This window comes from Calypte anna, chromosome 3 (genome assembly GCF_003957555.1).
Source record: "Calypte anna isolate BGI_N300 chromosome 3, bCalAnn1_v1.p, whole genome shotgun sequence".
Classification (NCBI taxonomy): Eukaryota; Metazoa; Chordata; class Aves; order Apodiformes; family Trochilidae; genus Calypte; species Calypte anna.
This window is the reverse complement of record NC_044246.1, coordinates 35,457,209-35,479,358: the sequence shown is the minus strand read 5'-3', so window position 1 is coordinate 35,479,358 and position 22,150 is coordinate 35,457,209. Positions and strand designations below refer to the sequence as shown.

The following is a 22,150-nucleotide window of genomic DNA, read 5'->3' as shown; positions in this document are numbered from 1 at the left end:
TTCTCAGAATACAGTAACTCTCAATTCAACAGATTTTGGTCCACAATCAGATGCACAGACCAATTCCTAAACTTTGGAATGACTAGATGACCTACTTATAAGTCTTTCTTAATAATAAGATAAGCATTTACTGGAGACAAACAGAAAATAGAGCTTTGCAACTTGAGTCAACAAAGCAAAACAGAAGCTAAACAATTAATAGTAAGTCTAAAGTAAACAATACTTAGGAAAGCTATGAAGTGTCAGAATAGATTGACACTTGATATTGATTGTCAGAATAGATTAAGACTCTTCATGAGTCTGCACTGTACAAAAAATCTCTGTTTATCTCAAGAAACAGCTCTTTCTGAAAGCATGTAATGTAGGTATCTATATGGGGAAGTAGGTGAAAGTAGTCAGGTGCAATATATCTGTTTAAAAGGAGAGACAAAAAAAAAAAAAAAAAAAGATAGTTCACAAAAAATGAAGATGAAATAGGAAAGGATGAATGGCTTAAAGAAAGTAAACCAAGCTTATTCCTGTTGAATTTCAAGGTGAAAACCACAGTGGATAAAAAAAACAAAGGAAACCTGTTTCGACAGTAATAGACAATACTGCAAAACTACGAGCAAGACTGTGCAGCTACAGGGGACAAACTCCACTGTAATCACTGTCATTAGAAATGCAACATATGAGCTCATAAGTGAGCCCCTCACAAAAAAAAAAAAAAAAATAGTGACAGAAATTAGAATATCTTTGTCTTTTTTCCTTGATGGGCATTCACTCTGCGTTGATACACACAATGCAAAAAAAAAAGCCAGTAGAAAAAAAATTACTTGAAAATGGATCTATACCAGCGATCAAAGAAAACAGAGCACTAATCATAGATTGCACTGAGAGTAAAATGTTACTACTGGTAGTTTTGTTACATTTTGGAACTAGCCAAAAAGCTATTACATTCAATTAATTTTTTTTAGGTTTTATGTTTGTTTCTTTTAATTTGAAATGTAAGAGAAGAAGAATGGCAACACAGAAGCTTAAGCGTACACAGACATTTAACCAACAGGAAGAAAGAACAGTGACAATAAAGCTTATCCCAACCAAATGGGAAGATCCAAAGAACTATCACACAGTGAGCTGTATGAAATATTCCTGTTCTCCTTCAAAGAAGCAAAAAATTGCATAGTTAAAAAGGCAGCACACCACTCATCCCAGAAAAGAATTACAGATCTTGAGAAAGCCGCTAACAAGAGAGGAAAAACTATGACACTCAAAGATCACTACTTAAAGGAAGAAAACTGCATGTGCTAAATCATATACAAGAAGTCCACAAAAATTCGAAATCCAGACCATGAGAAGAGCATTACTTTAAAAAAACAGGATTACTATACCACTCTCCCTCCTTTGAAGGGTAAGAAAAGTTACTAATCTTAAAAGTACACTGTTGCTCAAAAATGAAGTCACCACTGCTGGTCTCACTCCCAGCTGCAACTCTCACATCAGCTCTGCCTTAGTAAACCAATTCAGCTTAGTAATGGAGCAAAAGAACATTAATACATTCCCTCTTTTTTACTTGATTAGCTTCCTTCCAGGTTACTGAGCTGAAACAGATCACTGAAGAATCCACTGAATGCCAAAACTAGCAGAAAAGTAGTAACAGGGACAACTTACCCATTAAGAATCTCCTTTTTGCATCATCAAGCTACTAAATTAGTTCAAAACCATCTTCTGTAACTCCTCTCCAGGGTTTTCTGCTAACTTTTTCTTAAAAAGTGGGTCCTATAGTTACTTTGCAGTAAACCAATTGGACGTAAGCTCTTTTCATTTGGTATATACATTCCAGTTTCAACTCTACCCAAGACCTGCACTTGGTCTTTCCTAACTGAATGGGCACCTCTGAATGCTTACAGTCAGAAGGCAATAAGGAAAAAGAATGAGTTACTCATTAACTACAGAAATGGTATGTAATAGACTTCCATCAGCTGCTGGAATGAAGCTTAATTGTTTTCATCACACACTTATCAATCCGTGTGTCTTCTGGTAATAAAGGCTACTACCTCTGAGGATGGTTTGCCAAAATAAAAAATAAGTAACTTTTAAAAAAAGTAATAATAAATCTGTCAGGATTGGTAACAGGTTTGACTTTCTCACAGGCAGAGCAAAGTTTGAGAACAAGAAATGAGCAGCTCCTGTTTCATATACTTGCCCAAAAGTTTAATGTAAGATATCCTTATGTGTAATTCAATTTCCTCATTACCATATGTGAAAAACATCAGCATTTGGCACTATTAAAAGACTAAGACCATGGTTTCCTGAAATGTATCAGTACCAACAATTCTGAAAAACGCTGTGCCCCTATCAGGAATTACATTACATACTACAAGAGAAAAATATCCTACTTCCAGAGAGACTTCAAGCATTTATGGCATTGCCTGTCATATCAGTACGATGCTGTAAAGTGGCTTTCCGATACATGGCTAATTTTTTTTTAATCTGAAATCACATTAGAGTTAAATCTGACATAAGGGGAAATTTTGTTAAACAGTTGATTTGTTGAAGTTTCAATTAATTATGTACATTAGGCCTTGCTTTACAATAGGTGTAAATTTCAAGATAATAAAGGAACAGCTTTTTCCAAAAGCCTTACCACGTAAAGCTTAAGTGGAAAGGCCAATTGTTCTTTTTATTTAGAAAAAAACAACAAAATACTATATAGTTATTAAATAAAGGAAGACTTTAGTGCCATCCATCTGAACTAAACAGGCCAAGCAAAATACCCTGCAATTCCTATGTTCTCCTCAGTGTCGAAATGGATGGATAAATTTAAAGCCTGCTCTCTCAGAAGTTGCTTTATAGGCAATTTTCTCCCAGTATCAAGGTCTGCAATTTCCATTTGGCTGCCAGTTTGTGATTAAATTCATCACCTTTATTATAAAAATGTGCTACATTCCATGGCCTGCTGCACAAGAATTGTAAGGAAGGCATTTTTCACTGCTAACAGCAGCATCATTCCGAGCCAGCCGTCACATCCTTTCAGACATTAGAATCTCCAGTGTAATTCAAGGACCTATCACTCACATGAAAAAACCTTAACAGTGAGTATACCTCAAAGGAAGTCTTCACAGGTGGTACTTTCAGTTCAGATTTTCAGTAAAAGCTACTGTTACATCCTATATTAAGTGCTTTCAGAAGTTTGAATATATTGATACTAAGCTCTTCTCCTTGAATTCATCAAAGCATTTCTGAGAAGAAAATCAGTCCTTGTTTTGACTACATCTTCAGATACAGCCTGTACTCCTTACTAAAAAACATGAACATGTCTTGAAACACTTGTCCTTAGTAGGCACTCTGTGGGAACTTTCTTACATACATTTTCTTTTCATTTTATGTCCCTTTCTTTCCCGCAAACTTTGTTAGCAAATTTCCACTCATTTTTCCCACCTAAACAAAACTTACTTTTCCTTAACAGTTTTTGGACAAGCCTGAAAAGTGCTCAGAAAAAAACCCCACAACACATATTTGCTACCTCTTGATATGGAAGTCACTGAAGCAAACAAAATTCAAGCAATCTGTGCTTCATGTTTTAATGACCACCTCCACTAAGAGTCAAAAGAAATGGCTTATCTTCGTTTACTTTTTATAAATGCTACCTGAGCTAAGTTTATAAAGCTTGTACAAGAATACTGAAAACACAGAGTAGCCAAAAGTAGTAAGAGGAATAGGAGCTAAAAGAAATAGGAACTAAAACCCCATGGCAAATCTTCTTCAAGTATGGGAGTTAAATTCCTACTGGTATGTACTTCACGGAATAAAAGACTATAAATTACAAGGAAACAATTAAAACAATATATAATCAGTAATTTAAAATATTAAGCCCCTGATATTCTAGTAAAAAAGCGTAAGAACATTTTAGCATGTACAGTATCTGTATTAAGTCACACGGAAAGTTAATCAAATTGTATTAGAGGTAACCAGTCTATGTGCACAGTGACTTAATTTCATCTGAGCTTAAGTATTACTCAGTTGTATTAAGTAACTACATTCAAACCATACGTCTTCTCACACTGTTTTTCAAAAATACTTTATTATCAGATAAGCAAACAGTGTATGTCATACAAAACACACACAACACCTGTTAAATTATCCATCTCTGATATTTAACTTATACAAGTTAAATAAAAAAAGAAAGGCAAATTAAGGGCATGTATCAGAAAATATTACATCTTGGACAACTGAGATGGTTTGTACCATATCAGATGTGTCACATGAAATGAAATAAAATGAAGTGCCATCTAGACTTCAATGATTAATAAAAATTACATACTGCATGGCATTAGAAGCAGTGTAAACTGGAGAAATTATCTGAGAAGACATTTCATAAACACAGACTCTGAAAATCAACATTAAACAACCAAATACTCTTTTAGCCCATTTGACAATGAAATTGGCTTAAATTTCAACCAAAACTGCCATGAATTTGCTCATACTGCAGAATAATACTAGAAACTTTCTTTTGGCAATAAAAAATGGCATCTTGTCATACTGTAATTAATTGGTTTTCACTGCAATGCAGCACAGAAAGCTGATTTCAACTCAACTTTATTGAAAACAATAGCTTGGTATTTGCAAGCTGAAGTTCCAATTATTTCACAGCCCAGTGCATTTAACAATTGGCACATGAAGTTCCGGGACCATTAGATGAAATTATCAACCAGATAAGATAATGCAGCATCAGTGTTCACCTCTTGCCATTACAGCAAAAGCTCTGATCAGAGCTTTTCTAACTGAAACCATGATGAAAGAAGGATTACTGTCTTGTCAAAAAATTGAAGAATTAACAAAAGTGTGGTTTATTACAAAGGAAGTTGATTTGTGTGACATCAATAGATATCAGAAGTCAGGGAAAAATCAACATTAAAAACCTGTCATATGCAAGTTTGTGTGATGATACCCACCATGTTTTGTAAATACATTTCAATACTGTATTTTAAGAATAGTGGATTTTTTAAAAAAACAAACCATGATATTCATTTTTGCTGTCAAATGTATGCAGGCATGTCCATATACACACATGGCAGAAACAAAGAGAGGACATTAAAACAAAACTAGTATTTATTTTACTAGTCTGGTAGCCAGGATCTCTGCTACCTACAGAAGTAAAATGTTGAAAATAATGTAAGTTTCTGTATACTCACTACAGAAACATCAGTTTTCCCTTCAGCTGACAAAGTCCCTCGAATTTAAGAACTCTTTAGGAACAAGCCAATGTTGACAAACTGCAATGCACCATACAAATTAAAAATCCAGTATTTAAACTGAATGCAAACTGTAAATCACATGTACTTTTTAAATACAGATTTATAAGCTTCCAATACAATACAGATTTGAATTATACTAGTTCTGTCTCTCTCTCCCTAAATCCACCATGAAGAACATTATAAATTATGACTTCATATTCAGGATTGATTTGAAGAACAGATACATAGACAGGACCTGCACCTGATGCACCTGGAGTATTATGTATTAAACAATGATATAAGTTACATTTTTTTTCATTTATCTCTAACACCAAACAGGTCCTTCCAACTCACAGAAAGAGGAAAGCACCAAACATAAGAGGGGAAAAAAATTTTGGAAAAAAACCCTAAATTCCTGAAATATTTACAGCTAAAGGTACTTCAGTATCCAGAACTTGCTTAAATACCTTTGTTCATAAAAGACACAGTGTGGCTACTTTAATGGAACTAAAATTGAAAGCTACAGACACCCTTAAAAACAGTTGTCTACTGAAATTATTCTACAATAGTAGCATATGAAACAATTTAATTGGTGACATTTCTTAAACTGACTCTTCCTGATTAACATCTTAATATTTTGGAGTTTCAATGCTGCAAATTCAGCTCTATTATTATATAAATGTATATATATATACATACACATATACATACATTTAAATATAAATAGATTCTCTAAATATCACCTGGGGAAAACATCATACTATTATTTTGTTCATTATATCAGTATCAACAGATTTACAGTATTTTAGTATTTGTGGCCTTAAGTTTCATTAACTAGCTTAAAAGTCTGGAAATTACCCAGAAGACGACAAAAAAACCAACCAACCAAAAAAAACCAAACAAAAAACCTAAAACAAACAAACAAAAAAACCAGAATTGTTTATAACAGCATAAAGCTGTGTTTTCAACTATACGTATGACACTATCAGAAACTACCAATCCATAACTAGACAGGAAAAAAGTCCTTAAATGTTTGCCCTTTTTTAGTATCTTGACTCCGTATCTGAAATTTAACACAAAAGCTCACATTCGTTGTATCTAATAGCACACAATAAAAGTCTGAAGAGACAATACAATATCGTTCTGATTGTACAGGAACAGAACTTAGTAATTAACAATATCTCAAAACTTTCAGCAGCAAAATTGATTAATCCAGAAGATTAAAAATGTAGTTCGATCTGTGCTACATGACATAGTGAAATGCATGTTTTCAATACCAATTTCAATACTGAATTCTGCTTGGTGCAGAGAAAACCTGAACACACAGGCTTAGTTACCCTCAGTAACTAGTAAGAAAACTAGTAACTAGTAGTAAACTAGTAACTAGTCAGAAAAAAATGTACACAAACAGCTCCCACAAAGAAAACCTGAACGTCATTACTCTAAACTGTTCTCCACATACCAAACATTCAACAATTTGACATAACAATCAGTGGTCAAACCCAATTATAACACGAAACATATCAAAAAGGACTAAAAATCTTTGCACAAGACAGTCATACTATTACACTGACAGACGAAACAAAAAAATGCAATTTTACTTCTGGTTTAACAATATCAAATCCACATTTTCTTTATCCTAAAAAAAAAAAATTGAAACTCCAAGTAACTAGAACTAGACACTTAAGTAATGGGAAGTAACTGAAGGCCAAGAGGTCTAAGAAAGGTCAGAGCAAAACATGAAGCAAAATTAAGTTCAGCAGAAACTAAATCTTACTCAAACTTAGCTTACTCAAATTTCTATTGCCAAATAAGGTTGCTGACATTGCAAACTTCAAGGGAAGTTCAAAAGTCTGTCTTCTAAACACAATTCACATTTATCAGTCCTAAAGATTGATGAGAATAGTTTTCAGTAAAGTACAAACCAGTCGTTCATCTGTCTGCTAAATTTAGTAACCTTCCTGAATTGTGGAAGGGACATGTTTCTTTTCTACACAGCCAAGCAAAGGAGTGCAGTCCCTCCTCACTTAATTACCCAGCATATACCTAAATACCAAGTGCCATCCCTCACTGCTCCAGTGCTGGCTGCAGTGCCTATCTACCGTAGAATCCATTTCTCCTCAATTCATCATCATCAGCTTTCTTGCTGACACTCTTCAGAGCTGCTTACTTGATGAATTGCTCTGTTATTCATCCTATGCTAATCTGAGGCTGATGCAGGAACACCTTTCTGAAGACAACAGTATTAAAACTCGGCACTACCAAGTGCCCTCCGTGTGCATTAAACCTCCCATTTGGAACCAACAAGCTTCTCATGAATACTTATGAATAAAATAGTTACTGAATCAACAGGCGCTGTATGTTTACGTAGCCCACTGCCTATAGACAGAGCTTTAGCACAATTTCTTGCTTCCCTGAAAGCTACACTCGAACTATTAGAAACTGGAAGCAATTTGATCTGTACTGAATTTAACCTCAATTAACCCTTATTAAGTTGATATAGTTTTCCCCCTTCAGCTCCTCAAATATCATTCTATCTCTTGAAGCCACAGGTGTCTAAAAAAAGTTCTTTGAAGTCCATAAGCTACATAAGCTTTTTTCAAGAAAACCAGCTGTACTTTTTTTCCAGTTTCTTCCAAGGTGGATTTGATCTTTAGATTATGTTTGCTCCAGATTTTTTCCCAAATGATTGTGTTGTCACAAAAAGAAAATTTATACACAGAGAACAAACACAAAAACACTGTAAGGACTGGCAAAGTAAGAGACTCAATATCTGTAAACTAATCACAACAGCTACTGCCCTTCTAAAGGCAACTGCAGTCACTAATTTTAAAGTTGAAAGGCATATGCTAAAGTATCAATGTTCCTGTCAAGATGTTTTAATATACATCATCTGTATTCCCAATAGCAACTTGGTTAGAACTCACTTCTGATCCTTACCCTACCAACTGTTCACAGATTTTGTTCAAGTCTATTTACTAGTTGAACACAGAGTTGACAGAACTAAGTGAAAAGTAGGAACAAAAAAATCCATATAAACAGTCTTGCTTCTGGTTGACTCAGAGGCACTATCAGATTTCCATAAAAGACAAAAGTGATTTAAAGACATCGCAATTACCTCATAAACTGATTGCATATGAACCTCTCTGACTATGCTTATCTTTATAGATAAGATACTTAAGCAATTAAAAAACTACAAACAACTTGTCTCTACCATCACCTAACATGCAACATTTTCTCACTGCAGAATCTTCACAACATTCTACTTTAAACAAGACAGCTGAGCCTATTACAGCGTTTTAACTTTAACACAAAAAACAACTGTTCAAGAACACACTTGTCAATATATTACACACACAGTATATTTAGGCAAAGTTAGTCTGAAAGGTTGTGGGGGAAGGGCAGGGGAGATTACAACAGTGAAACAACTTTTAGAAAAAACACCTATGTTAATTCATAATGTAGGGGTGCAGCTCACACTCCTTCAAAATAAAAACTTTAACTCAAAGCAGTATGCACATATGAGCAACACTGTTCAAAACCAAACAGCACTAGGTCAGAATTCTTGGGTTCTCTGCCTCCCCATTCCTGCAAAGAAACAGATACTCCACAGCAGCCAGAAGCAGATTTTACTTGCTCTGCATCTTTAACTTTTGATATATTATTTGCAGGTTATTAGATCAAGCTGCATTAAGAAAAACATTAACAAATTTGCTACTGCTTCAAAGTCTGATAAATACACAGAAGCATTATGTAACATCATCTGAATGTTTTAGTTGCCATTTAAATACACAAACAGAACCTAAGTTTTTATTAACACTTGTGCTACACACACCTGTTGCTTACTTTAAGATTTCAGGTGTATTCCATCTTCTAAATACTAATGAAGAAAAAATACTGCAGTTAGCATAGGATATTTTGACCAAATAACCGTTACAGAGATTTCTAAGATAGTTCTTTAATCTGAACTAGGCAAAACAAAAAGGCTCATTATCTCATCATCTGAAGGATTTAAATTCAGCAAAGTCTGGCTTCCATCTAGTGTCAGCTAGTCTGAAAACAGTCATGTCCTTCAAGTTTTGAAAAGACCAGATGTACAATCAGATGACTTCTATTAGGAGATTCATACCTTGAAGTAAATGTTTAAGCAAAGGTACTTCTCTCCCTTAGGCTCTCAATCTTTAGTATTGAGGCAACTCAGCCATTGTCAGCTTCTGAGATCACATGTGGTGAGCTTGATCACAGCCCTGATCCATCCAAAAAGAAAGACAGCACCCCACAAAAACTCAAACAAACCCTGATCAGTCCAGAGTATCAGCTGACCTTTTAAAGCACTGATCCACCAGATAAGGTTATAAAATACTGTATTATCTTCCCCTACTCTGATGCTCCGACATCAGAAGCCAATTCTGCTGCGTTACAACTCAGAACGATGTAGATTTAACTTCATAGTGATGTAACAAGTTTTTAATTAGGCTTTTTTTTTCTTTTCAGATATTCACATACACATTTATAAGATTCTACCCAATTAGAAGTGTTAACTGTCCCACTATTAACATGTTCAGTCAGCTATCACACAACTTACTTCAGGGTATCCCCTTTAAAAAGGGCTATCCTGAGGACCTTCCCACGCACTTCCTGCAGCACTGCAACAAGGTTAAAGTACCCAAGCGCTGCTCTCTTGCTGCCTGCTCTGGGAGCAGAAAGCAACTGAAAAGCAGTCAAAAACATTTTAGAAACTAATTAAAAAATTAACCTTCAGCATTCTATCCAATCCAATACACCACCAACAATGCTAAAAGGAAGCACATTAATAAGTACCTATTACCACTAACCTTCAAGAGAATTATTTTTTTGCAATAAAAGGAGAAGTCAAATTTACTATTCTGACACAAAGTATAAAAATTAATTTTCCTATCAAAAGTAATTTAAAACATGTTTTTTAGTTTTTACTCAGTATTTTAAACCATGAGAATAAAATACAAAATATGCTAGTGCTACTACATTCTCAGCATTAACACCTGCTAAAATAATTGCCAAGTGTCAAAAATCCTACAACTTCTAATACCAGACCCAGACAACAGAGGTTTAGTAGCACAACTGCCTCAATAGAAGCACTTCGATTTGCACTTTCTTGTTGCCGTAGTTCTCAGACACCCAACCAGCCGGCAACAGACAGCTCAAGCAGAAACAAGAATGACACCGCGGAGGGGCAGCTCTGCTAAAGAAGCTGCATATTATTTGCCCTTAAAGCTGTCACGGTTGCTTTGCTCATTCAAGCACAAACTGTCTCAAAAATCTAAGCTCTACAATTAAAAAAAAAAAAAGCTAACGTTACTTCTATTAAGTTCTTTCAAAGAACTTAATAGAATACCTAAAGCCAGAGCTTAAGTTAAACTGCACTGCACACGGTAACACAGGATATTTTCTCAACTCAAAAGCAGAAAAGTATCACTTAACTCTTGGGAAAATAGCTCTGTCTCTGATCTAATTCAGATTATAAATCCTGTTTCATTATTCAAAGAACAGCTCCAGTGTGCTTCACAGACCTCGATCCTGCCCCAGATGTATCTTAGACCTAACCAGTTGCATTAAGTATAACAAGACAAACACCACCGGCAGTTTACTGTTCCTACTTGTTTTCTTAGCACCGTGTTATTAAATTTCAATCAAGTGTCAAAATCAACAGATAATTTCCATAATGTGCATTCTGATTAAAATCAATACAGAAAAATTCACACAGCCCAAATGAGAACTTTCGAGTTATGTTTCAATAAAGACAAGAGTCAGTGCGTGAGGGCATTTCATTACCTCATAGCTCTCCTAGAACAGCACCTCCCCTGCCTTCCCCCTCTCCGGCTCCCCGACATTCTTCTGTATAAGCAGTCAAATTCAACAACCCCCATCAGCCCGAGCTGTCAGGACAGTCTGGTAATTAACATTAACACAGGTCTATCCTGTCAGCCACAATATATACCAAATTAGCATCTAGTAATACATCTAATTAACAGGATATCGACGTCAGTATGCATTCCTTAAAAAGGAGAGCATTTAAAAGATACAGACGGTAACTGCAAACAATTCAAATACACTTGGTTTTCTTTACCAAAGTCTACACAATTCAAATCCTTGTAAGTATCCCATTCCTGATCTGGCACTGTATTTAGAGGAAAAAAAAATAATTTAAGGATTAACACAGATAACTTGTTCAAAGAAAATACTGAACTACAAAAGTAACCATTCATTTCATGTCCAGCCCTCAATTCTCACACACAGCACCCATTAAACACCAGCAACTTTTTTCTAACTTGATCTTTTCTCTTTTGATACAGGTATACTTCATTTTTATAATTAAAATGTTCTACGTGATCTCTTAAAATATTACAAGTGTTTCTCAGGGTTTGCTGGTTGGCTTGATTATTCTCCCATTTTACTACATAACAACCGTCAGATACTCAGTTTTTCTACAAAAACATCTTGTGCCACTCCCTAATCTCATCAGCACTTGCCAGTTGTTCCTAACCTTAGTAAGAGATTTTTATGTGGCACTAGTTATTTTGGAAACTATTGTGTACTATCTCAGATGAAGAAAACTCAATTCCAGCTTGAAGGAACAAGTAACAATAACAAAAATAATAAAATACAATTTTTAAAAAAATCAAACAGGTCACTCCTAGTTTAAAGGCAATCAAGTCAGCAGCTCTTGTACAGAACTAAACCTACCATGATTACTTTTAATTAAAAAAACCTGATGACAAGCATTTTAATAATCAATTACTGGTAAGAATAATAAACAAACTGCTTTCAAAATCTGAGCTTAAAATAACTGCTTTACTAACTTAAAACTTTTATCTGTCAAAACAACACCCTTATTTTTTAAGTTACATTCCAGCTGACTGCAATCCTATAAACCTTGCAGATAGAGCTCCAAATACAATTGCTTTTAAAAAATAACTGACCTGTTACAAGGAAAAAAAAGTTTTGAATATTTTTCCAAAAGCTAAAAAAATCTCAACTTTTTTTTAAGTGCAATGGAGCTTTTGTTTTGAATTTACAAGCGGCTGCCAAGGAATTACAACAACAAAAAAAAACAACCCACACCTTAGAACAACTTTTAAGAAGTTTTTGAACACACAAGGTCTCAAAGCTCTACAACCTCATTACTATGAGATAATCATAAATCACAGAACTGCCTCAGACCATTATCTTCAATTTTACAGATGATTAAAGAATCAGATTCAAAAGAATGCTATTGAAAACCAGCACACAAACAATGCTCTAGATGCATGCTGTTTTGTACAATTTTTATGTTAAAAGTTTAAAAAACAGTCTGAGACTGTGGGCAAAAACCTATCGTACGACCTTGATCCTAAATAACTTATTCGTCTGAATTTACAAGGAATGATTTGTAATGATTACAATTTGTAATGGTTTGTAATCATTATGAGGAATGATTCTGTAACAAAGTAAAGGGGTTTTATGGCAAGATCTGATACAACTGAAAAATAGATGTGCTAATCTGGCCAGCACCCCTTCATCAAATCTGACAAGTCAGCAAAACCCCAGCTAAGCACAGGCTGCATTTACATAATCACAAACAATAAGGTCATGTACAAAAGTAACCAGATAACTTCTCAGGCAGAACTTTTACTACAGCGGAACACAGTTCTTCAGTCATAACTCAGGCAGACATTCTGATTAAGACAAAACTGACACAATAGCTGCAGTTTAAAGCACTGGGCTCTGCAAATTCTCACACACTTTTTCCAGTGAGCACAGCAAATTAAAAGACCGGCATCCAAAAGAAAAAAAAAATGCTCCTTTATCTGTACCTAGATGTTTTTTAGGTTTATTATAACTGCTAGTCAAAGCTGCAGCCTATTGGACATGAAATTACATTTATGTCCAAAAGCGACATTCATGGCTCAACTTACATTTAAAGGGAGACATACTTTTATGTCACCTCCAACACAAGTTTGACAAGAAAGTGGAAGTTTTTGAGGTACAGTTTACAGAGAAAAAAATAATCCCTGAAAAAGTGTGAGTCAGTATCTTTGGAGGAAAAAAAAAAAAAAGTTCCAGGCTTGATCTATGTACATTCTGATCAAGCACACCATTCTAAACACTTACATGTACAAGAAAACAGAATGCAAATACAAAAATTACACTACCCAGATCTCAGTTAATGGTTTAGGCATGTTGGTACACAATGTGCTGGAAAAACAAACTCAAACCATGTAAATTTCAGTGAGTCAGTATGCAACTGCAGAGTTTGAAATGTCCAATTTATTTTAAAAAGTAAAAAGGTACATAATTTACAATAAAAACAAACCAGGTTAGAATCAGAAAAGTTGGTATCTGAGAAACTGAAAAGCAAAAAAATCAGGTCACATTTGATGGTGCAAACAATTACAGGAAATACAGCCTATTCCACATTCAGGAAGAGCCCTCTCTTCCCACAGGTTTGCAGTAGTCTGATAAAAACAATCCAGCTTCCTAGTTATTATGATGTGCACTCTAAACATCCTTGTTAATCCACAAAAGCCTTATTTATACATAAGAAGTTGAAAGCACACATGCAAAAATATCTGTAACCTAAATAAAACGATGACTTTCATATTTTGTTGTAAAGTCTATTTTTTAGAAAAACAAGTTGATCTCCAAAACCAAATGCTGTACGTCAGAGACCATCTACTAAGCTAAACACTACAATTTTCAAAGATCAAATACTAGGATGGAGTTCAGAATGGAAAATGTGTTTTGGTTAACACACAGCACAGAAACCGGACAAAAAAGTAGATGTACATTCTGAAACATAACCAGATTAAATGTGCTGTTCTTCATCTAAACCACCAGGCCCATTTCTATCTCTTGCTGAATACGATTACATGAAGTAATCACAACACAAATCCATTTAAGTTTAGTTTTTAAACACTGGCATGTAAAAATAAATGAAATCCTAGCATTCCATTAGAGAAAGCAATCCCGTGTTTAATTTGTTTGAATTGTTGGGGTTTTAACTTAATTTCTTGAGTTTGACTAGTACAAAATAAAAGACAAAGGCTGATCATATTAGTTTCCTGAAGCATAAACAAAGCCTTCAGGAAAACAGTTGTATACTAACTAAAAAACCCAACACACCTACCTAAAGCACAACATAATAAACTAGAAGCAGCAAACCAAATTGTAGCGGGGAGGGAGTAAAGAGGGAGTATAAACACTGAAACTTTATTTTTAGATACACTTATCTAAATCCCTATGTATACACACCTAGCCCTCATATTTGGTATTCACAAAAGTGCCATGAAATAAAACTAACAGATGTATACTTTTAGGCAAGCATTGTACATCTTTGCAGACGTTTCCAGCAAACAATGGAACCCTTCTGGTGGATGTCAGCGCAGCATCCAGTTTAAGATATTTAACACAGTGCCCCTTTGGTAACCGGGATATGTGTTTCACAGGACAAGAGTTGAGTCAACTTCTCAGCTGTTCATCACTATCAACTATCCCACCTATGTAATACTGTATATAAGCATATGATACATATATGTTCATGTAAACAGAGATACCCGCAAAAATCCACAAGTATTTTCTTTGGTATCTTCTGGCAGATTTGTTAATTTCACTACTCAAGTCAGAAATGGTGTTCAGCGGACGGACTAAAGCCTCAGAAAAAAAATAACTGGCGCCCCTTAGTGTTCAAATTTTGAAGTCTTGAAGCAATTTACTAGATTTGCACGAAACATTTTTTTCAACATTCCAAAAAGTTTTCTGCCTCCACAATACTTCCACCCAATTGCCAATGTAAACAGGAAAAGCAGAAAAGCTTAAAGGGATAGCAGACTTCTTCCTGAGGCTATTTAGAAGCATATATTGTATTTTATTTGTTTTTCTTTTAAAGCAGAGTGTGAAGAATAGCTCCAACACAATCCTTAAACTTTTTCAGAAAGTTTCCACAGCTCTCATCTTTCATCTCCAATACTTCACAACACAGACTTCCAGGGTTTCCGATATTAAAAAATATATCAAAATACGTTTAGACTTTGGAGTCCTTTTCATATAGGAAAATGTTTATCTTCCCTCCGTTCTCTGTCAAAATTGAAAACAACACCAAAAAACCAACAAACAAACAAAAACCACGTTTCAGGCCTCTTCTGGCCAAATATAAGTTGAAGTGTTTCAAGAATTTAAAAATCCAACAGCAAACTTCTGGAGGGATCTATTTGTGCTAAAAGGCAGTCTTCTCAGTCAAGTTTCTTCTTGATGTTTACTGTAAACGTAACTATTCTGAAGAGGTTGTTTGCCGTGGTGACCAAGAACGTAAGTTTTAAACAGTTTTACTTTCCGCATCCGTATTTGCTCCAATATAAATTCAACCTTCACCAAAAGTCTTAAAAATAATAAAAGAATGTCCCATCCTACTACTTCATCCAGCCCATCTTTCAGTATTCGTCACTGTTTAATTTTGGTTTGTTTGGTTTTTTACTTTTGTATCGTTTATTTCAGAAGGCAGCGTTTTCTCGATATACTATTTTTTGTTGTACTACAGTCACTATCTCACTTTTACAGTCTTGGGAGAGGGCGGGGAGTTGCTCTACCAAATATAACCGGTTCTTTCATCTTCCGAGGTCAACAACTTCCCAAGCTTCTTCTAGCGAGGAGGAATATAAGTCTGCAAACAAGGACCCTAACTCCAAATCTCGAAAGTATTTCATGCTACGAATTCCAGCAAGTTGAAACTGTATAAATAATTTATGGCTTTATCAAATTCTACAAAGTATAATTAAGTACGATGAAACAAACAGATCTTTCTCACTCATCAGAAAGCCTAGGTTTAAGGTGGTAAAAAAGGAAACGCTTTTAACTACAAAAGCAAAGCTATGAACTCAAGCATAAACCGAACCTAAAACACTAAGAACAAGTGTATCGCTTTGTTTTTAACACAGTGGGTCTGCTACTGTACCGGGGGGTTCGTGTGGGATGCATGAAATTCCCAGTAAATACTTTTTCTTATCTTTCCAAAATGCATTTTTATTTGTAAAAACTCAAGTTAAAAAAAAGGGGGGGGGGGGGGAAGAGAGTGGTGGTCAAGCCACAGGAGCAGCCCCCTCACCCCTCCGCAGGGTGCGGAGATAGGGTCGGCAGCAAACGTTTGGCTGGGGCAGACCAGGCAATTTCGTAATTATCTTTTTTTTTTTCCCCTTCACTACAGTCACACGTAGGAGTCTGATCTACTAAGTTAGTTTCTTCAAAAGATAAGGACAGCTGAAAGAAAAATTTGTTCGCTTCCCTTACAGTATAGGAAAACTGCAATTAGTTTGTGGCCAGTTTGGGGTGGGGTAGAGCTGGAGGTGAAGAAAAAGCTCAGCCCCCTCCGTCTTAGTCATTCAAGTTCAAGCAGCTTCCAGAACAGCCAAATCTCGAAACCAAACACCCTCCCAACCCTGCCCCCCTCCCCGCCCCCACCCGCCGCTCGGGGCCCTCCGGCCGGGCCGGGAAGCGCTCCCCCGACGGGCGCCGCACAGGACCCCGTTCCCCGCCGCCTCGGGAGGGAAGGAGGGGAGCGCCGCGCCGCCAGCCTGCCTTCCCCTCCTCCCTGCCTTCCCCCAGAGCACATTCCTGAGCTCCTCTCCTCGTTCCCTCCCCTCCGTGAGGCGGTTACCCTTCCCCCGGTTTTCGGGGACGGTGCAGGGAAGGAAGAAGAAAAAAAATTAAAGGGGGGGGGGGGGAAGGAGTGGGAGGGGAAACCCCCGAGAGAGAGGGGGGACCTCCGCGGCCAGGGCTGCCTCGTCTCCCTCGCAGTTGCTCACCGAGTCCCCCGGCACCACACGGCAGCAGCCAGGGCGGGGAGAGCTCGCACTTCCCCTTTGTTTTCGGCTCTTCAGCCGGGGCCCGAAAGCGTGCGGAGAACAGCGGGGAGAGGCAAACAGGCCCCGGGTTCCCCCCGCCGCCTGGTCGGGGCTGGGGCGGGGGGCCGAACGGGATCCCAGGAGCAGCGCGGAGGCCCAGGGCAAGGGGGAGATAGGGCAGGGCGGCGGAGCGGGGGAGGGGGAGGCCAGACAAGCGCTTTTACCTTCGTCCAGCAGCCGCTCGAGGTGGTTGAAGATCCCGCAGAAGTTGGGGAGGCTGCTCATCAGCTTCTTGTCGTTCATCAGCTGCATCAGGTAATCAGGGCTCGGCTTCGGCTTCTCCTTGGTTTCCATTTCCCCAACCATATTCCAAGCCCGCGTAGAGACGGCGAGAGCCCGCAGCAGCTCCGCCGAGCAACGCGACCGCGGCACGGGGCGCCCGGCTGGATCCGGGCGGGCAGGGAGGCGGTGGGGGAGGGGAGGGGGCGGGGAGGGGAGCTTCCCCGAGGAAGGAGGAGAAGGAGGAGGATTCAAATCCGGAGACAAACGCAGACCTGCCGACGAGTCCGAGGGACCGGGAAAAAAAAAGGAAAACTCGGTAGAAACCCCTTTGCGGGCTGCGCCCTCCTTCCCAGGCACAAGGACCCGCCGCCGCTTCTCGGTGCCGCCGCTTCCCTGCTCCGTGCGCCCTCGGCCGGCGCAGTCCTCGGTGTGTCCCCCCTCCGCCGCCTCCTCCTCCTCCTACTCCCGCGCACACACGCTGAGCCCGGCTTCTCTTCTCGGCGCTGCCCCCTGTCTCCGCGGCGGGGGAGGGAGGGGACGAGCGGGGCGGGCGGGCGCTGCTGGCGCGGCTGCCGCTTCCGAGGAGCCGCCGCCGGTATCTCTCCGCTGTTGCCGCCGCCGCTGTTGTTGCCGCCGCGCTGCGCCTGGTGTGTCCTCCTCTCCGCCTCCCTCCCGCCCGCCCGCCCTCCCGCTGCTGCCGCCGCCGCCGCTGCCTGTGGCTGGTGAGTCTCGGCTCCGCCGCCGCCTCCTCACTTCTCCTCAGTTCGCTCCGGAGTTCGCTTCAGTTCAGGCTGCGCTGGCAGCAGCAGCAGCAGCAGCGGCGGCGGCAGGAGGAGGGGAGGGGGCAGAGCCCGCGGGGGTGGGTACATGCCAGGGGGCGGGCCCAGGGGCGGAGCGGCCGTCACTCGGCGGCTGGCAGCGGCGGCGGCAGCGCCGCTTGGCGGAGCTAGCTGTCGCTCCCTTTCCGCTCCGGGGGCCCGGGGCGGAGGGTGGGGAGGGAAAGGGGCGCCGCCGCCGGGCTGAAGGGGGGTTTCTCCCCTTCCCCCCGACTGCGCTCCCTCGGGGCGTCTGCGCGTAGACAGGCAGCGCAGGCGCTCGGGCGCGCAACGTCTCGTGCAGCAGCTCCCACACGCTTTCCCTCACGCTTGTCCCACCCCTTCCCGCCCCGCTGGAGCCGGCGCGCGCACGGAACTCCTCTGAACAGAGCGGCGGTACCGCACCTACGGCGTGACCGGGGCTTGGGGGGATGGGGGGGGTCAGGAGGAGGGGGTATGGGGGGGAGGGGCGGGGCGGGGTCACGTGCGCCCCCGAGGGCGGGGTGCGGGGCGCGGCCGCGGGGAGCGTGCGCCGTCCGTTGAGAGCCCCGGTGCCGCTTGGCGTGGCCGCCGCCTCGCGCGGCGGAGCGGGGTGGGGTCCGGGAGGTGGGGTCGGGGGTTGCGGCGGCGGTTGGGCGGTTGGTTGGGCGGCGGTTGGTTGCGCCGCGCATGCGCTCGCGGGCGGTGGGTGGTGCGGGTGGCTGAGCGGCGCGAGGAGCGATTTCTAATCGGTAACGCGACTGCGGGGTCAGGAAGAGAAATGCGACGCGGGGGCCCAGGTACCGGGGCTGGGGGAGCGCCCCGGTAACGAGCTGTAACCGGCCCCGCGGGGAGAGGGGAGTGACGACGAGGAGAAGCGGGGGTGGTGGGGAGCTGCTCTCCCCTCAGGCCTCTTCCCCGTCTGTCGGCCGGGCGGCGCGAGCCCGCGTGCTGCCGGAGCGCTTTAGCGTCTGCCTTCGGTCTCTGAGGGGTGCGGAGCGGGCCGGGCGTTTGCTGCCGGGGGCGAAGGAGCGTTGCGGGCGGTGGCCCAGCCTTACTCACGCCTTGGCCTCCCAACCCTGCAGCGACAACGGCAGCCCGCGCTTGTCACAGGCGCTGCTCGGCGCCGTATCCCAGCCTAACGGGCCCCCCTCTCGGCGCCCCGCGGCAGCCTGGGTCGGCTTCTGTGTCGCGGTCGCGGCGCTGCCTCCCCAGCCCAAGCCTCGCCGGCTGGCAGTTACACGGCCTTTTTTGCTTACAGGGCCGCGCCGTGTTTTGGCATCAGTCGTGGCTTGTTTGGCGGGTTTGGATGGGAGCCGTGATGGGAGCAGCAGTATCCGGCAGCCGGAACCAAAGTTAACGTGCTGCATCCATTGCAGGCGCAGAGGCATAGCAGCGCGACGCGGTTGCTTGTATGTATTCCTCCTGGTCCGCGCCTTTCCCACGCACTTACTTGGTGTTTTTGTTTGATTTTTATTATTGAGAAAGCTTTGCTCCGATTTTCAGCAGCCTGATAGAGTTTATATGGTAAAGCTAGATGAAAATCACTTCCATCTTCACTTATTTCACTAAAAAGCCATTTTTAATAGGACTAGGTAGAAAGTCTCTAGATGTTGCTTGAAGTTCTGTAAAAATTCAATTTTTTTTTTACTTACTGCGGAGTATTTGAAAAAATTTTATTGATCAGGTTAAAATGACGAGCACTTTCAAAACTTAAAAAGAAGTACAGATGTTGTTGTCTTGACAGGTGTTCAGTTTTGCTGGATATTGTCAAGCAGTGTTACTCTGCTTCTCCTGAAAAATGTGCATTCACAAGATTTACAGAAACTAGTTCTCTTGACAGGAAAAATGCTTTGCATTATTACATTCCTTGTCATGTTTATTGTATCTTTGCCCTTCAAACATGGAGAACATATTTGGACATAAGAATTTGTATTTCATTTCAGGGTTTTGTTTAAAATTACTGAATTAGGTAAGATAAGTCAGATTTCTTGTTTCGGTTATTTTAAGAAATATGTATTCAGCAGGGTGATATCTTTGTTACTAAAGAAAGAGTAGCAGTGTTATAAACCATTTGTGTTTTTAAACATAGATTCTTAATCCATGGGTAACATACCCAAAGCACACTGCAGTATGGCTCTGGATGATGAAACATTACCATTTCTATTTAGTAACAAGATTGTTAAGATTGTGTTTGCTTTTTTCCAGCCATGTTTTAAAATTGTCGCAAGCTAAAGCACAGCCTTATTTCCCTTAAAAATTACCATCCTTTTATTTGGTGTAGAACAGTCTGATGCATTCTTGTAGCTGGTTGCTAATTTTTAACTAGTGAGTGAAGGCTCTTTTTAACCCTGAAAAGACCTGGTATCAAATCCTTCATTTTCATTAATGGCATCTGTTAGGCTTTTATCTTAAAATTAGATTAACTCAGGTAATATTAGAATAACTGTTCTAGACTGCTGATTCTCTGAGTAAAAATAGCATATGGAGACTTTTTCAGCAGGTTTGGTGCTGCTGTTCCCATACCACTTCGTTATTGTTTCCTGTATATAAAGTGCTACAAATGTTTGAATACCAGCAGGAAAAACAACCCCATGATACAAAAAATATCGGCATAAGCTGTGTGCAGTAACTATCAGTTATCTTCCCTACTAACAGGAACTATATAGCTTATCCATAGCTATTTTCCACTCATGTACCAGAGAATAAGATGGGGACTCTACCAGTTACAGAGGAATCACTCACACAGTGCAATGCAAAATTCAAGCTCTAGTTTGTTCTGTGTTAATCTGAATTATTCTCTCAGTGTGAACAGTGCAAGAGCTCAAAGATATGCACTGAAGGTTCCTGTGTAGGTGGGCATAAGTGACTTAAGAACAATTCCAATACTTGATGTCAATTCAGAGTTTTAAAGTTTTTAATGAAAAGTCATTGGGAAAATGCCCTTGCAAAAGCTGAATGCATTAACAAAATAGAGATAATACCATTAGTTTTCAATAACCAAATCAACATGATCTCTTTCTTCACCAAGTATACAGGAAAAACAAGCTACCTAAAACCCCCTTCTTAGCATACCTGAAGTTCTTTTCTCTGCCTCTACCTTACCATGCTTCCATGTCCTGGAAAGGCGTGTTGTAAGAATTCCTGGTTAAAGACCTCGGAGAAAGCATAGCTTCCCATCAGGAGTGGTGTGTCTACAGGCTGACCTACAGAGGCACCAGAAAACTCTTGCACTCCTTTGAACTTTGCAGCTTTCCCATGGGGGAAGAACTGAGGGGTGGAGCACAGGGTTGGATAAACAGGTCCTGCAGGTAAGGGGGAGAAAAGTGGTGTGGTACTGATATTGGGGGTGGAGGAGCAGGTTTTGTCTTGGTTTCTGTCAAAGTCCTGTGCTGTTCTTCCAGCAGCTACCCAAGGCCTTACCTTGAATCTGGACACAAGCAGAAGTCTTTAACTCTTACATTTTCATCTAGGTAGCCCTTCTTCTATGTAGCCTGTAATGTTCTCCAAAAGCTTCTCTGTTAAGGTGAAGTTTTACTGCATTAATCTAATCTTGAAGTAAGTAAAATTATGATAACGCCAGTAGCAGACTCTGTATATTACAGTAAAGGCCTGCAATGATCATAAAAAATGAATTCAATTACTGCTATAATGTTCATAGCTGATAGCACCTTGGGAAATGGGAGAGCTGAAGGCTGATGACTAATAGGAAACTTACTCTTTTAAAGTGTTAGCTGTTACTTTCAGCGTTCCTGTTGACCAAATGATAGGCTTATACAGTTGGATGTCATCAGCCTTCTGTAATACTGTCACAGGAAGGTACCAGTGTGCTACACTACTCTTCTCTAGGGGAAAAAAGCAATTCTCCACTTTACAGTCACTTAAGAAAAAAACACTACATGATTCAGTATTTATTAGTTTCTGATGTACAAGATTGTAGCTGCTCTAATTGTAATGCAGCGGTCAGATGTGGTCACTACAAGATGGACATCTAAAATCTGTTCAT

The 22,150-nt window shown here is 40.2% G+C and overlaps 2 protein-coding genes across 8 annotated transcripts in view; one reads left to right on the top strand and one right to left on the bottom strand.

Moving 5' to 3' along the window:
* QKI (QKI, KH domain containing RNA binding) overlaps positions 1-18,184 on the bottom strand; it is a 136,796-nt gene extending 118,612 nt beyond the window's left edge. For 4 of the 7 annotated variants that reach the window (XM_030447233.1, XM_030447231.1, XM_030447232.1 and 1 more), the window contains exon 1: positions 17,293-17,531. In XM_030447233.1, coding sequence (XP_030303093.1) covers positions 17,293-17,434 — 142 coding nt within the window. In that variant the 5' untranslated portion in view covers positions 17,435-17,531. Of the gene's footprint in view, positions 1-17,292 lie in introns of all 7 variants that reach the window. The other 3 variants (XM_030447235.1, XM_030447236.1, XM_030447234.1) reach the window with 2 other exon arrangements.
* A 650-nt stretch (positions 18,185-18,834) lies between these two features.
* Positions 18,835-21,854, top strand: LOC115598059. Its single transcript, XM_030447524.1, has 3 exons — positions 18,835-18,849; positions 18,922-19,556; positions 21,396-21,854. Exons 1-3 carry the CDS (start codon positions 18,835-18,837, stop codon positions 21,457-21,459), a joined length of 714 nt encoding a protein of 237 aa, XP_030303384.1. The 3' UTR covers positions 21,460-21,854.
* Positions 21,855-22,150: the final 296 nt, after the last annotated feature.

What these genes read in the sequence shown, in the direction of transcription:
- LOC115598059 (XM_030447524.1), top strand. An exon ending in GCAGCGCGACGCGGTTGCTT is followed by an intron (nt 19,557 to 21,395) that starts GTATGTATTCCT and finishes TGAACTTTGCAG; the next exon opens with CTTTCCCATGGGGGAAGAAC.